The sequence below is a fragment of the Psittacula echo genome, assembly GCF_963264785.1.
Source record: "Psittacula echo genome assembly, chromosome: 15".
Lineage (NCBI taxonomy): Eukaryota > Metazoa > Chordata > Aves > Psittaciformes > Psittacidae > Psittacula > Psittacula echo.
In genome coordinates, this window is record NC_137751.1 from 5,079,801 (window position 1) to 5,092,871 (window position 13,071).

The 13,071-nt window shown below is 56.0% G+C and overlaps 1 protein-coding gene across 1 annotated transcript; it reads right to left on the reverse strand.

Moving 5' to 3' along the window:
- Window positions 1-1,438: 1,438 nt before the first annotated feature.
- Window positions 1,439-12,525, reverse strand: DUSP14 (dual specificity phosphatase 14). The gene is made up of 3 exons (XM_080630232.1): window positions 12,420-12,525; window positions 4,831-4,929; window positions 1,439-3,457 (listed from the first exon to the last, which is right to left on the reverse strand). Exon 3 carries the CDS (start codon window positions 3,349-3,351, stop codon window positions 2,755-2,757), a length of 597 nt encoding a protein of 198 aa, XP_080486358.1. The 5' UTR covers window positions 3,352-3,457; window positions 4,831-4,929; window positions 12,420-12,525; the 3' UTR covers window positions 1,439-2,754.
- Window positions 12,526-13,071: the final 546 nt, after the last annotated feature.

The following is a 13,071-nucleotide window of genomic DNA, read 5'->3' on the forward strand; positions in this document are numbered from 1 at the left end:
ACACCCACAAGTATTAATACCACGGCGCTGCTCCGTAATAGAATCCCTACTGGATATTTCAGGTGGATTCCTCATTTCCTTATGTGCTTTATTAGGCAATTACATTGGTTTTATAAGTTTAACTTTCCCTTTTGTTTCAAAGTCTCACTCCTGATGCTTTCCTGGCTAATCATTAGGCTCTTCCCCTTCCCTGGGTCCTAGGGCTTTATACTGTGTATATAATCTATATAATAATTCAAAGCAGAGAATTTCACCCTCCCAGTTCTTATATAGACAATAGTGTTAAATCAGACACACTCCTTTTGTAGGGGGAGTTTAGTTTTGCAAGCAGACCCCAGTTTTAGTGTGGTTTTCCCCTTTGAACGGTCAGGCTTCAGCCTCATGATCAGCCTTGATTCTTCCCTTCTAGTTCCTTTTCTCACCACCCATTTCCCTGGTGTAACCCATGGTAAAAATAGAGAGGTGAGCAGAATGTGGTTTGTAAATGGATGGTCTCCTGTGTCTGTCACTGAAACCAGGACACAAGCGTGAAACCCGAACTGCATGCAGCTTTCATTCCAGTGGGCTGAAAACTCCTGCTTGCTCAGCTGCAAAAGCAGGAGGAAATGTCCCTGTGCCAGCAATGGGGTTGCGCTTCCCACTCGTGATGCTAACGGATGTGTTGATATTGGTGGGAAAACTGGTGTGGAAGTATCTGGGGGGAGTTACGTGCAGTTTTGTCTAAGAGCATCCTGGATAATGGCTGAGAGAAGGGTTTGGAAGGGGAATGGAGGGAATATCTAAGACTTTTTGGCTCTGGAGCCCTTGCAGTGTTCAGTTTGCACTAACTTGTCTCACAGCGGTGTCTCCACGTGCAGGATTGGCATTAATGCAGTGCTGAAGCTGTGATCAGCCTCGTGACTTCCATGCCCACAGTGGCTGGGAGCACAAACCCCCTGGGTAAGTGGTCCAATGTGAAGCTGTGAACCTGCACAGCCATCCTCACTGGGAACATTCTGCTCTGTACAGTGAACTTGAGCCCTCTGGTCAAAGCCTCTGCATCCAATTCAGATTTAGTTCTTTTATCTTGGAAAAGACCATTAAGATCACAGAGGCCAAGATTGTTCAGTGTGGAACAATCCTTTAACCACATCTGCTGCTCCTTAAAACCTCAGCTTCAGCTGGGGCTAAATGAGATAAAACCTTTGATACAGACAAATGAATGGTGTGGGGTTTGTGATGAGGAGCAGGGATTGCAGGACACCTGGATGGTTGTCAAGTGATCAGCCAAGCGATGGGCACAGACCACAGCATCTTCCTCAAGACTGAGGTCCAGGTTGGTTTAACGCCACTGCCCAGTGTTACACCATGTTCTCACTGTTACTTGTGGTGCATCAGCGCGGTTCTGAAGAGGAAACCAACACATGTTCTTCTTTAATCTTTATTGATTTTTGTTGTTTTACAAGTATAGAATCTCAGTTAGATCAGCTACCTCAGCATCCAGCAATCTGCTTTTCCTCCTTCAGAGATGCAACAGAGGACACAAGCGTCTCAGTGAGGAACGGGCTTGCCTTGCTCTCTCCATGGTCCTGTCAGTGCTTTAGTGAAACCATTCGGGAGGCAGCAGCTCTGCCATGGGGAGGCTTCTCCCACATTGGGGTTGGAATCATGCTCCTTGCACGCAGAACAAGGCAAAGCCTTCTCCACGAAGCCATCCTTGCCCGGGAAGGTGAGCAGGTCGCTGTTCTGCGCAGAGCAGCTCTAGAATGCAGCATAACCTTGAGGACGTGGTGATGTAGGAATGAGCTAAGGCAGGTCACGACCGTGCTTAGGGCTCAGTAATAAAGAGGATTTGCCTAATTCCAGTTTCCTGGCAGGCTGATGTTGGATGACACGGCCCAGCCCCTTCGGAAGGTGGCCATGCACGCAGAGTCCCCTGACCATCTCTCTGGCTGTCCAGTGCGGGCAGGGTCAAGCTCTCGCTCTGTCTTGAGCCATGTTTGGACCGGATCTCTGCTTACTTCCCACCCAGCAAAGAACACCAGCAGTTTTCAGTAGCGTATCCCAGGACTATTGCCCTGGCATGGAAGGAGTGAAAAAGGATCAGGTACTATTTGACCTGGATCGTTGGAGTTTTGTGGCTGACAAGGACTGACCTCACTCTTTATACTTTTTATTGGTTTTTTGGTTTTTTTTTTTACTTTTAATACAGATTAAGAGCTAACTAAAGATCTCAAACACTATATACTGAGAGTCACTATGGGTGGTAAAGAAAACACCAGCACTAGCACCACAACACCTGCCTCCCTCTTGGAAGAACCCGCCACCCCAGAGCAGGACCTTGCTCCTCCTGTGCTGGTGCTGCTCCCAAGCCTCTATAGGGATCTGCAAGGAAGCAAATAAGCTATAAATGAATATCCAGGCTACCGCATCACAAAGCACGCTTTGTCCATCAACTCTGCCAAATGCCTTTCTGGTCTTTCCTCCTAGGATACTCCTAAACTGACTAAAAAAAGAGGGGAGGCTTTATGGAAGGAATAAACTCATAAGGAGACCTCATTCTAAATCAGAGAAATGGGGGTGGGGGGAATCCCTGTAGAGAGAAATGCTTTGAAGGGGATCGTTGGCCTTGCAGGTTAGTGAGGTGAGAATTAGTTGAGGTTCTGCTGTATGGTAAAGAACCCAAGTTGGCTGTAGAAGGAGAAGGGAATGTCCCCAGTCTGGTTGACTCAGAACAGCGCGTCCCTTCCGTTGTGCTCCCCGTCTGCAGTCCCATTAAATCCCCCAGTAAGGCATCAGGGGTCTCCTCTCTCTCTCGTAAACGTCTGGGATGATGCCATAGGGTGTCTGTACCATTTTAACCGTCGTCTTCCCAAAGAGCTTCCTCTCGTAGTCTATCAGTTGCCTCCAGAAGCCCACATTGGGGCGGATAACGGGGCGTCTGGACTTGACCCAGTTGTAGGCCTCAAAGAGGGACACCTTGTGGTACTTCATCAGGTAGGCGATGCAGAGGGTGGCCGACCTGCTCACGCCGGCAGCGCAATGGACCAAGGTGGCACCGTGCTTCCGCGCCACGCTGTGGATCTTGTCGGCGACGCTGTCGAAGTAGAGGGAGATGGGAGCGTTGGGCATGTCAGCCAAAGGCACTTTTACGTATTCAAACTGGGGCCAGTTGAAGTTGGGAATCTCGATGGTGGCATTGATGATGCAGGTGATTCCCCGCGAGAGGAGCAGGTGCCGGTTGGAAGCGACGCTGCCCCGGCTCAGGTACAGCGAGGGGGTGATTTGGGCAATGCCCCCTAGAGCACCTTCAGAAAGCATTCGTGGAGCCATCAGAGTTCTCGGTAAGGAGTTGTGGCTTCTGGAGGTCATGGAGGATCTTGGCACTCACGCTTCCATTATGGGAAGAGATCCAATGGGATCTTCAGCCAAGGGGAAGGATTGGTCTGGCTTGATGGTGCAAGGGCAGCAAGAGTCACTGCAAAACACAAGCAAGGCCCCATGAGCTGATGGAGGAGACCGGGTCTGGGCATGGAAAGGGAAACCCAGCTCGCCCTGCTGGGGCCTGGCAGAGCTCTTTGGGAGAAGTAGTTCTGGTTTGCACCCAGCTTGTTACCAAGGGGCCCCCGGGCACTGCCTGGACAGATACTCACCAAAAACTCTTCCAGCCTAATTAGCTCCAATTACTCGTCAAGGGCTTAGGCAGGTACCTGTGGGCCCGGCCAGCACGGATTAGCACGTGGAAGATTACCTCTGCCTGCTCCGTGCTCAAAAGCAGCAACTCCACAACTGGCCACAGTCCAAAGGGATGGTGAGAAAGTGCTGTGGATGCCAGCAGCTCAGACAGCCCTGCCCTCTGCCAGTGCCACCCTGCTCCTTTTTGAGGTGCAGGATCGGCCCCACCAAAGCACACAGCGGCAGAGAGCTGCTGGGTGGAAGGGCCGTGACTCACGTCCATCCACATCAGTCAGCGGCTCTCGGCTGGGCCGGGAAGTGTGGAAAGAGTGACCTGGTTATGTCAGGAGCTGCGAGTAAACCCGAAGCACAGGCTGGGGCACGGGAGGCTCTTCTCCTCTGCTCTAATGACTGAGTAATGCTTTGGAGACAGCCTTGCTCTGCAGAGGCTTGGGCTTGCCTGCATGAGCCATGCATCCCTGGCTGGGGCACCCAGGAAGGAGCCCCACTTCCTTTCCCCTGTTCATTTAGGACTTCTTGGAGAAGGGGATGAGCCCCAGAGCATCCCGATTCCCAGTCCCTTTTAGCTCTGTGTTCTCCAGCCAGAGATGGGCCATGGGAAGGCTCCAGCCAGTGCATGCTGGGGAGTGACTGATGCCCAGGTACCAAAGCATCACTGGGCACCACATGGAGGGGACCTGGGGACCACTTTGTCCCTCCAGCCATTAACTATGGGTCAGAGGGTCCTCAAAGGGCTGAGAGACCCCTCCTGCAGCCCTGACACGACAGCACAGCCCTGCCTGCATCCCGTGCTCCAGGAAGCAGCGGCAGGTCTCAGCAGCAGCTTGTAAAGCTGCCAGGGGATTTTTGGCATGGCTTTGCGGTACGGTAACTTACTGAGCATAACACGGGCTCCTCTGTGCCTTATCCCTGCTGGCACCTACTTGAGCAGCCCCTGAACCGTGGGCCCAAAGTGCTGGTGCTGCACTTTGAGTTCCTGCCCCGACAAGAAGAGGGTTGGTGCAGGGGGGAGCGCTCAGCTTCCCCTGCAGACACCCCACTGCAGCGCCCAGCTGGAGCAGCAGGGAAAGGCACGTTCTCCCAAAGGAATAAAGTCCTTTGAGCAGGGGGAATCAAGCAGCTGTTACTGGTAACACAAAGGATTTGGGCACTTACCCTTGGTAAGGAAGTGTCCTGCTCCAGATCACCAATGGGCTCACGGGTGTGATGGGCTGCTGAAGGTGGGATGTCTCACAGAGCACGTCCAACACTGAGCTGGGGAGAGAAGAGAGTTCATGGGGTTTATTGGGATCTGTGCTGGACCCGGACTCTATCCCAAGCAGCCCCTCTGCTGAGGTATGGTTAACCCCAGTCTGGGTGCTTGTCCAAGAACTGGGAGCAGCATTAAAGTTACAGTGGGCCCAGAGGAGTCTGAGCTGGCACAGAAGTCATGGCTCAAACACAGTAGTTTAAGTAATTAATTTGCTCCCCAAATGGGGATTTTAATGGCTCACCTCCCTTGAGGATGGCTGGGAAGAGTTAGCAGAGGGTGACTGCTGGAGCTCCTCACCCTGCTCACAGCCAAGGGCCTCTGGTGCAGGGCAGAGCATCCCAGGACTCACCTGCCCTATATCCATGGGGCTGCAGCCGCTCCCCACAGGCACCCAGGGCGCTCCTCGGGGCGGTTTGGGAAGGGCTTCAGCTGCTTTCCATAAAGTGGTTCCTGTTTGCAGGCACCAACTGATCCGGGCATTTGCATGCGACAGGCTGGGCTCGCCCAGCAAACCGCACTGAGCACCCCCGGGACAGCATCACACGGCCAGCGATGAGCAGCTTCCTGCTATGGGACACGCTGCTCCGCTGGGAAGAGCAGAGCACACCGGGGAGGTGTCCATCTGTCCCACCTCTGCTTCCTGCCACCAGCAGAAGGGGAACGGGATGGATGTGGGGCCAGGCGGGTGCCCATAGTCATGTGTCACAGTCACACACCAGCTCCATGGAGCTGACACTGGGCAGCAGGAACCAGAACATAAAGAGTTAATGTTCTGGAGCAGAGATCCTTATATAAGCAAGAGCTGAGGCTGCTGCTGCCCAGCAGGAGCAGATGCAGGGGGAAAGATGCTCTGGAAAGGGCCAAGCCCTGCATCCCTTCCCGTGTCCCACAGCAGGAGCTGGCTGGGATGCCATCGGCTGCCATGCTCTGTCTGAGGCATGTGACAGAGCCGCGGTGCCCACACGAACCAGGCTGAGCAGCTGCTGGCTTGCAGGAGCCTGGAAATGGGAAGGAGCCTCATGTGCCATCAGTAGAGGCTGATGCAGATCAGGAGCTTCCATCAGGCTTGTGGGTGTGAGTCTCCATCTGCCCCTGTAGCTGCCCCTTCTCCCAACCCTCCTGCCTGGCCCTGGGACAGAGGCTGCCTGAATCCTGCCCTGCTCCCATCAAACTCCCTTTGCCTTTCCCAACACACGCTCTGATACAGCCACTTGGCACCACCTCGTGTGAAACAAACCCCACAGCTCCTTGGCTTGAGTTTCCGAGCGGCTCCATCCCAAAGGGATGGATGTGGTGGTGCTCTCCTGCAAAGGCTTTAATTCCCAGAGGATACAGCCCTTGGGTAAAGAGTGGCTGGTGCTGGGCTGGTAGCAACCAGGTGCTGCTGCTCCCATCCTCGTTTGCAGAGCTGATTCCAGTTAATGGGATGATTCATCTTGTAGCACTCAAGCAAACCCTCCCTAGGCTCTGCCCTGGTCTTCCCCATGCACAGGGACCATGCTGCTGGGTGCAGGGGGTCCCTGTAGGCACAGGGCTGGGAGCAGGGCGACCTCCTCCCTCCCCAGCAGATTGGTGGCTTCTGCCATGTCCCTCATCTGCATGACGAGGGGTGGGGGAACCAAGTGGGTAATTACAGCCTGGAGGTGGCTCTGGTCCTCAAAGCCTCCAGGTCCTCTCCACACAGCTCCTGGCCAGCACCCTCCATGACTGGGACCTCATCCTGCACCCACTGGCTCTCCACTGCTCAGGCTGGCTCCTACAGGGCACTGTGCGTTCCTGCTGTACCTCCAGGTTGTGCTTTGCGTGGTTCATCTGTGGTCAGGTCCATAAGGAGATGGGGCAATGCTCTGCCTGTGGTGGTGGCTCCCATGGGAGGCTGGTAGTGTGTGATCCTGGTTTGTATCCCACCTGGGCTGGATTTCCTGGCATCAGAGTGCCTCAAAAGCATTACCAGGATGCTGCTGGCATGGGTTCTGGATCCAGTGGTCTCCACTGCCTCAAAGGGGTTGCTGCTGGCAATGCTCGTGGCTCTGTTCTTCCAGGCCTTGCTAAACTGGAGTTTGGTTCTCTTGCTTTTGTTCCCTGGAATGCATCCTGCTGACAAAGGCTGAAATTCCCACAGGAAAGTATTCCTGGGCCCAGGACCTCCTGAGAAAGGCTTGAAAATACCTCTGAAAGCTTAAAAGACAGAGGCAAACAGGCAGATGTTAGTTAAACACGCTGTGATCTCCGGGGCAGGAGGGGAGAGCCTTGTTTGTTGGTCCCTAGACAATGAGTTGGCAAGCCTGAGCTTCTGCTTGCTTGTTCTGGTGCTGCTGGATGGTTTCTCTGATGGTTTGGGATGCTTTGGGGGGATTTTCCTATTCTAAGGGCTCTGGCTTGCGAGCAGAGGCTGCGGCTTGGTTCTGAGGGACTTGAGTCAGACTTGCAGCTTGTGTTGGATTCTGTGTCAGGAACATGGCGCTGTGGCTGTACCTGGCAGAGGTGAGAGCATCCTCAGGCCCTTCTGCCCCTGGACCATGTGGGATTCTGCACCTGTGTGACTCGATGGCTGGTCCCGCTCTGGCTTTGCTGTAGGGGCACTGGTTGTATTCCCAGAGCATCATGTTCGAGGCAGGTCTGTGGGCTGGGGGTGTGAACTGGTCAGTGCTGAAGCAAACCCTCTCCCCCTTCCCCGGAGAGGAGACGTTATTCATTTCAGAGATGACAAACGCTCCCTAATGCTGCAGTGAAGAGAAGAGTCAATACTGCAGGCGCTGAAGGAACGAGCTCAGGGCTCTCCTGGCCAGGCTGAAGCCATTTGCTGCTCAGAAATGGTTGTGGAGAGCAGCATGGAACAGATCTCAGCAGAGAGCACAAACCGCAGCCATCCTCAGGGTCAGGGCCTGCTTGTGCTGAGTCCAGGCGAGCTCGAAGTGGGCCCGAGGCCAATGGCTGCCTGCTTATCCTGGGTATCACTTACACCCTTATCCAGCAGTCACCTGGCAGAGCCGAGGGGAGGATGTGTGGGAACTGCTGGCTCTTGTGCTCCTCTTCCCATCCATTTGCTGTGCTGGGTCTTTGCTTTCTGCCTTTGGCTGTTGTGGATGTGCTCCCAAAGCTGTCACAGACTCCTCTTGGGAACATGGGTCAGAACCATCAGCACACGAGGGATGAGTGGTTTGGATTTGAACTGGGAAGCCAGCGGAGCAGGAGGGGACAGACTGAGGCTGATGGAGGATGCTTGGGCTGAGCCCTCATTGATTCCTGCTCGCAGCCTGCGTTATCCTCCCAGGCAAGCCCAGGGTGGAAGCTGTCAGGTGTTAAATCCAGGTGACAATCTGGGTACCCAAGGCTGTGAGCAGGCCTGGCTGCCTGTGTAGCACCCAGCAGGACCCTGTGCTTGCAGCCACACACCGGTAACTTCACAAGGGTTTCAGGCACAGGTCCTGGACTTGTCCTTGCTCAACAGCCCCAGATCAAACACATTTACTCCATGAGCACAGCCTTGTTCCAAGGTGCAGCTCTGCCTCCTCCACACAGCTGGAATTCGGGCTGCTCCCATGACCTGAGCCAGCTCTCAGGGCTGATTATTCCCAATCAGCCTGTCCCAGCCTGCTGTGATGCTGCCTTTGGAGGGGTGAGAGATCACAGCCCATCTCCCTTCCATGGGCACCAACAGTGTGCCTGCTGCTCTGGCCAGGCTTGGGGAACACCAGGACCTTGTAACCCTTCTGCACACAGGAGCAGTGTCCTTGCTCTTGCAGCTCCTGCTGCAGGCACATTACCCCATGGAGCCTCAGTCTGTGACCAGGCTGCTGAGGTTAATGCACTGAGTAAACCTATGAGGGGTTAACAAGCACTTGTAAACCGCACGGGTAGCATTGCAAGCGTTCACAGACCATCAGGGCATACGTTATAGTTGGAACTTGTAAAACACACGTTGGGCTGAGCTCCTAAACGTCTAGCAGTGCTCTGGATCCCTCCCTGCTCTGCGAGCCAAAGCCTGGCTCCTGATTTCCTATTCTCCCAGCACCAAAGGAGCTGGAAAAACGGGTGGGGAGGTTTTTGGAAAGATCCATCCGAGGATGCTCCTGGGCTCTCCCATGTGCAGGGGAGGCAGCTCCCGCAGAGCCTGCCCACAGGCACGCTGCACGTGCCCTGCTCCCTGCCACGCAGCCGCCTCTTCCTCACTGCTGTGGAGCGGGATTGGGATCGGGATCAGGCAGAGCTGCTTCCTCTCTGCTGCACAGCTGGGTCCTGCCGGCAAAGCCGCTGCCATAGGGATTGCTCCAGAGCACTTTGGTCCTTGTATGTGATGCACGTTGTATTCTGTATGTGATACAGCCGGGGACAAGCTTCCTTCTGCAACAGGGTTTTATGCAGGAGAAACAAACCATCTTTCTTGTTAAAGCAGTGTCTGTTATATAGGAGCTGCTGGCTCCAATGTGCTTGCGGGGAGCACAGGGCTCCCAGTACAAGCCTGCAGTGTGGCCATCTGTATCCTACTTAAAACCTCTGAAACATCCTTTAGAAACCAGACCCAAGCCTTGAGGAGGCATGAACAGGATGCCACAGTTGTGTGTGGCATCGGTTCTGTGCTCAGCTGCACACCAAGGGCTGGTTTCAAACCCTGAGTGGAGACAGGGGCTGTTCTGAGAGCTACAGCTTATTTGGGTGCCAGCTTACGGCATCTGGGTTGCAGGTGGTTTAGAAAAGCTCCTCTGCTCCATCCCCTGTGTCCGTGTGTGACAAAGGGGACACAGAGCAAGCTGCTCTAGTGAAGGTGTCCCTGCCCGTGGCAGGGGTTGGAACTGGATGAGTTTTAAGGTCCCTTCCAAGCCAATCCATTCCATGAATCTATGCTCCAAATGCAGCCCCACTTCCCAGGAGGGGTCTCCAGTAAACCTGACCGGGACATAGCTCCCGCTGGAGGAATCCCCTGTGGATTCCAGGTAGTAGCTCATCACAGGGCAGTCAAAGCAGGAATCAAGGAGAGCAGCAGGAAAGCAGGATGGGAATGGACTGGTCGTAAGGAATGAGGTCACCTCTGAGCACATCCATGGGGTTGCTTTGGGTAACAGGAAGAGAGGCCAATTTTCATCCATTAGAAATCAGGTTTACGTGTGGCAGCAAACACTCCCTGTGCCAGCAGCACGAGCGCTGGGATTCCTGCTGCTGGGATTCCATGAGCTGCTGCCCAGCCTCCCAACGGGAAGGGTCCCTCCGTGCTGCACGTGGGATGGGGATGAAGGGGAATATTAAGTCTCCTCAGCCCAGGAACCCCAATGGAGCACAGGGCAGGGATGAGCGGCGGCACTTGTTGAGCTTCCTGCTGGGAAACTAAAACCTGCCTCGTTGTTACTAGATTCTCACTATATTATCCTCACTATCTATTATTACCATTATATTACCACTCTATAGATTTAAGCGGAGGAGTAGCTGTGTGAGACCAGCCACGAGCTGCAGTGCCAGTACTGGGGAGTGCTGGGCATGGGGGCAGCCTCCCCCAGCCCTGTGCTGCTCAAGGACAGCGGACAGTGCATTTGCCTTCCGGTTTAAAGCTTCCTACCCAGGGAGCTGGAGCTGCTGTTGAGGGATTCCTCAGCTATTTCCCAATGCCAGAGCCTTATCTGCTGGCTGTTTGCATTCCTGAGCACTGTGGTTGCTCAGTGGGCTGTTTCCTGAGCGATAAATCAGTGTGTGTGTGGTGAGGGTTGTGTACCTGGAGAGGAAAGGAACCGGGAGAAGCTCCTCTACCCGATTTGAGGCATTCCAGGGAAAGCCACCCCATAAGGAAGGTCCTGCAGTGGTAGCAGAGAACTCCTCTGGCTCTACTGGGGAGCAGGAGCAAAGTGCTCCTGGTACCTGCTGCCTTTCCCAGATGCCTTTTTCCTTCTCCTCATTCCCAACTTCTGCCTGGGCACCCAGATGTGCTCCGTGGCCGGTTCCCTGGAATAAAGCTGGTACCGACTCAAAGCAGAGATCTGCTTGAGACTTTCTGTGTGGGCTCCTGTATTTCTTTCCTCCCTCCTGCAGTGTCTGATGGTTTAGGCAGGTTCCCCCCCCACACCCTGTACGTTTCTAGCACCAGAGCAGCAGGAGCTCTCTGCCTTTCCAGCTCCAAGATTCCAGCCGGGATCAGGTATTGAATTAAGCCATGCAAATTCCAGTATTACCCTGACCAAGGAGGAAGCAGCACCAGAGCCTGGAGCAGACCCAGCAGAGCAGCAAGGGCTTGGATGATATCCATGGGATTTCTCCTTTGCTCCTGCAGGAAGGATGGGATGTGCCTGCCCTGTCCAGGGCCCTTGGTGGCAGGAAGGACAGGCAGAGCTGCAGGCTCACACCTTGTAGGTGTGAACCGACTGAAACCTGCTGCATTAGTGCTCCCCTCCTGGGCTCACCAGGGCTGCCTTAGCCAAGCCATGGCCGGGAATGGTACGAGCTTCCCAGACTGGGGACTCCTGTTATCCATTGTCTGGATAGCTGGAGCGTTATAGATCCCATCCTCACCTCCAGGAACATGGATGGAGAGGCCCTGCAGGAGGAATCCCCTCCCTGCCCAAGCAGGGACAGCTCCATGAGAGAAAACAGTGTTTTGTCAGTGCTAATCCAGCCACCATTCCCGTGGTGACGGCATTTAGGGATAAACTGACCCTGCAACATGGTATTAGCACATCTGTCAATACTCGGAGCTCCGGCATACACAGACTCATTGGCTGCCCAGTCGAACAGGTTACAACCCTTCCCCATCTCCCTACGGCCAAATGCCACTCATTGATTCCTGCTGGACTCCGGAGCTGAGTCAAGGGCCGCGCACGCAACCGGTTTGGTTTGGAGGCTGGCGAGCCGCAGGCACGCGATGGGGTTTGCCAGCACCGGGGTGCCCAGGGCACCCCATGGGCTCCCATCCGGATGGAAGCGCTGCCCGCGGGGGGGGTGATGCTGGCTTCCAACCCAGGAAGCACCCGACCTCTGCGCTGGGTTAATGAGGCGCGGATGGGGAGCGAGTCCCCATCACCGGCCCGGCTGGGCTTTAACCATCCACAAACAGGTTCCTGCCCTGTCCCGGCCTTTTGGGGCACCTCTTGGCATTGCTGCCTCGGTGCTCCACAGCATCCCACCACCGCGGCACCATCCCTGGGCACACGGGACCATCCCAGCCTGGCAATGGGCACAGCCAGCTCCCAAACCATTGGGTGTCCATCCAGCCCCAATGCCCCAGCGGGGCTCTAAGCCCCAGTACCGCGCTCTGATGGTGGTGGTGGGTGGGTGGGGATCTCCTCGCACCCCAACGGGACGGGTAAAGGGGGGAGACCACCGGCTCAGACCCCAGGCGAAGGGGAGGCCCGGTGGTCTCCATGGGGACACGGCACTGAAGGCAGGGAGCCCAGGGCGAGCTGTAAACAACGCAAGATCGGCGGCGAAAGGCGACAAACCGGTACCCCTCCTCCCCTCCCCGGTCCCCCCAGCCCCGCTGTCCCCTCACCCGCGGCCGAGACCCCCTCACCATGGCTCCGTGGCGGCTCCGCGGCGGGCGGCGGCCGCGCAGCACTTTTATCGGGCGGCCGCCGGGCTCGGTCTCCGGAGCTGCCACCTGACCGCGGCGCTGCCGGGGCCACCCCCCGCCCTCCGCCCGCCGAGCGGCGGTTTCCAGGCTACGGCGGGGCCCGGCCCGCCCGGCGCGGCCCCGGGGCGGAGGCAGCTGGCGCCCGGCCCAGCCTTAAAGGCGCCGCGGCCCGCTGGGGTTCCTGCGGTCCCTGAGGGGATGGGGGGGGGGTCCTGTGGGGACGCGATGGAGGCCCATGGGGATGGCGGTGTGTCAGTGAGGGGACATGAGGGGATGTGAGGGGCCCCGTGGACATGGGGACGTGGGGGGTCCCTGAGGGGATATGGCGGTGTGGGGGTGGTCCCTGTGGGGACATGAAGGAGGCCCATGGGGATAGTGGTGTGTCAGTGAGGGGCCTGTGGGGACAAGTGGGGGTCCCCGAGGGGATATGGCGGTAGGGGAGGGTCCCTGTGGGGACATGAAGGAGGCCCATGGACATGGCGGTGAGTCAGTGAGGGGACGTGAGGAGCACTGTGGACATGGGGACATGGTGGGGTTCCCTGAGGGGATATGGCGGTGTGGAGGGAGTCTGTGTGGGACAAATGTGGGTCCC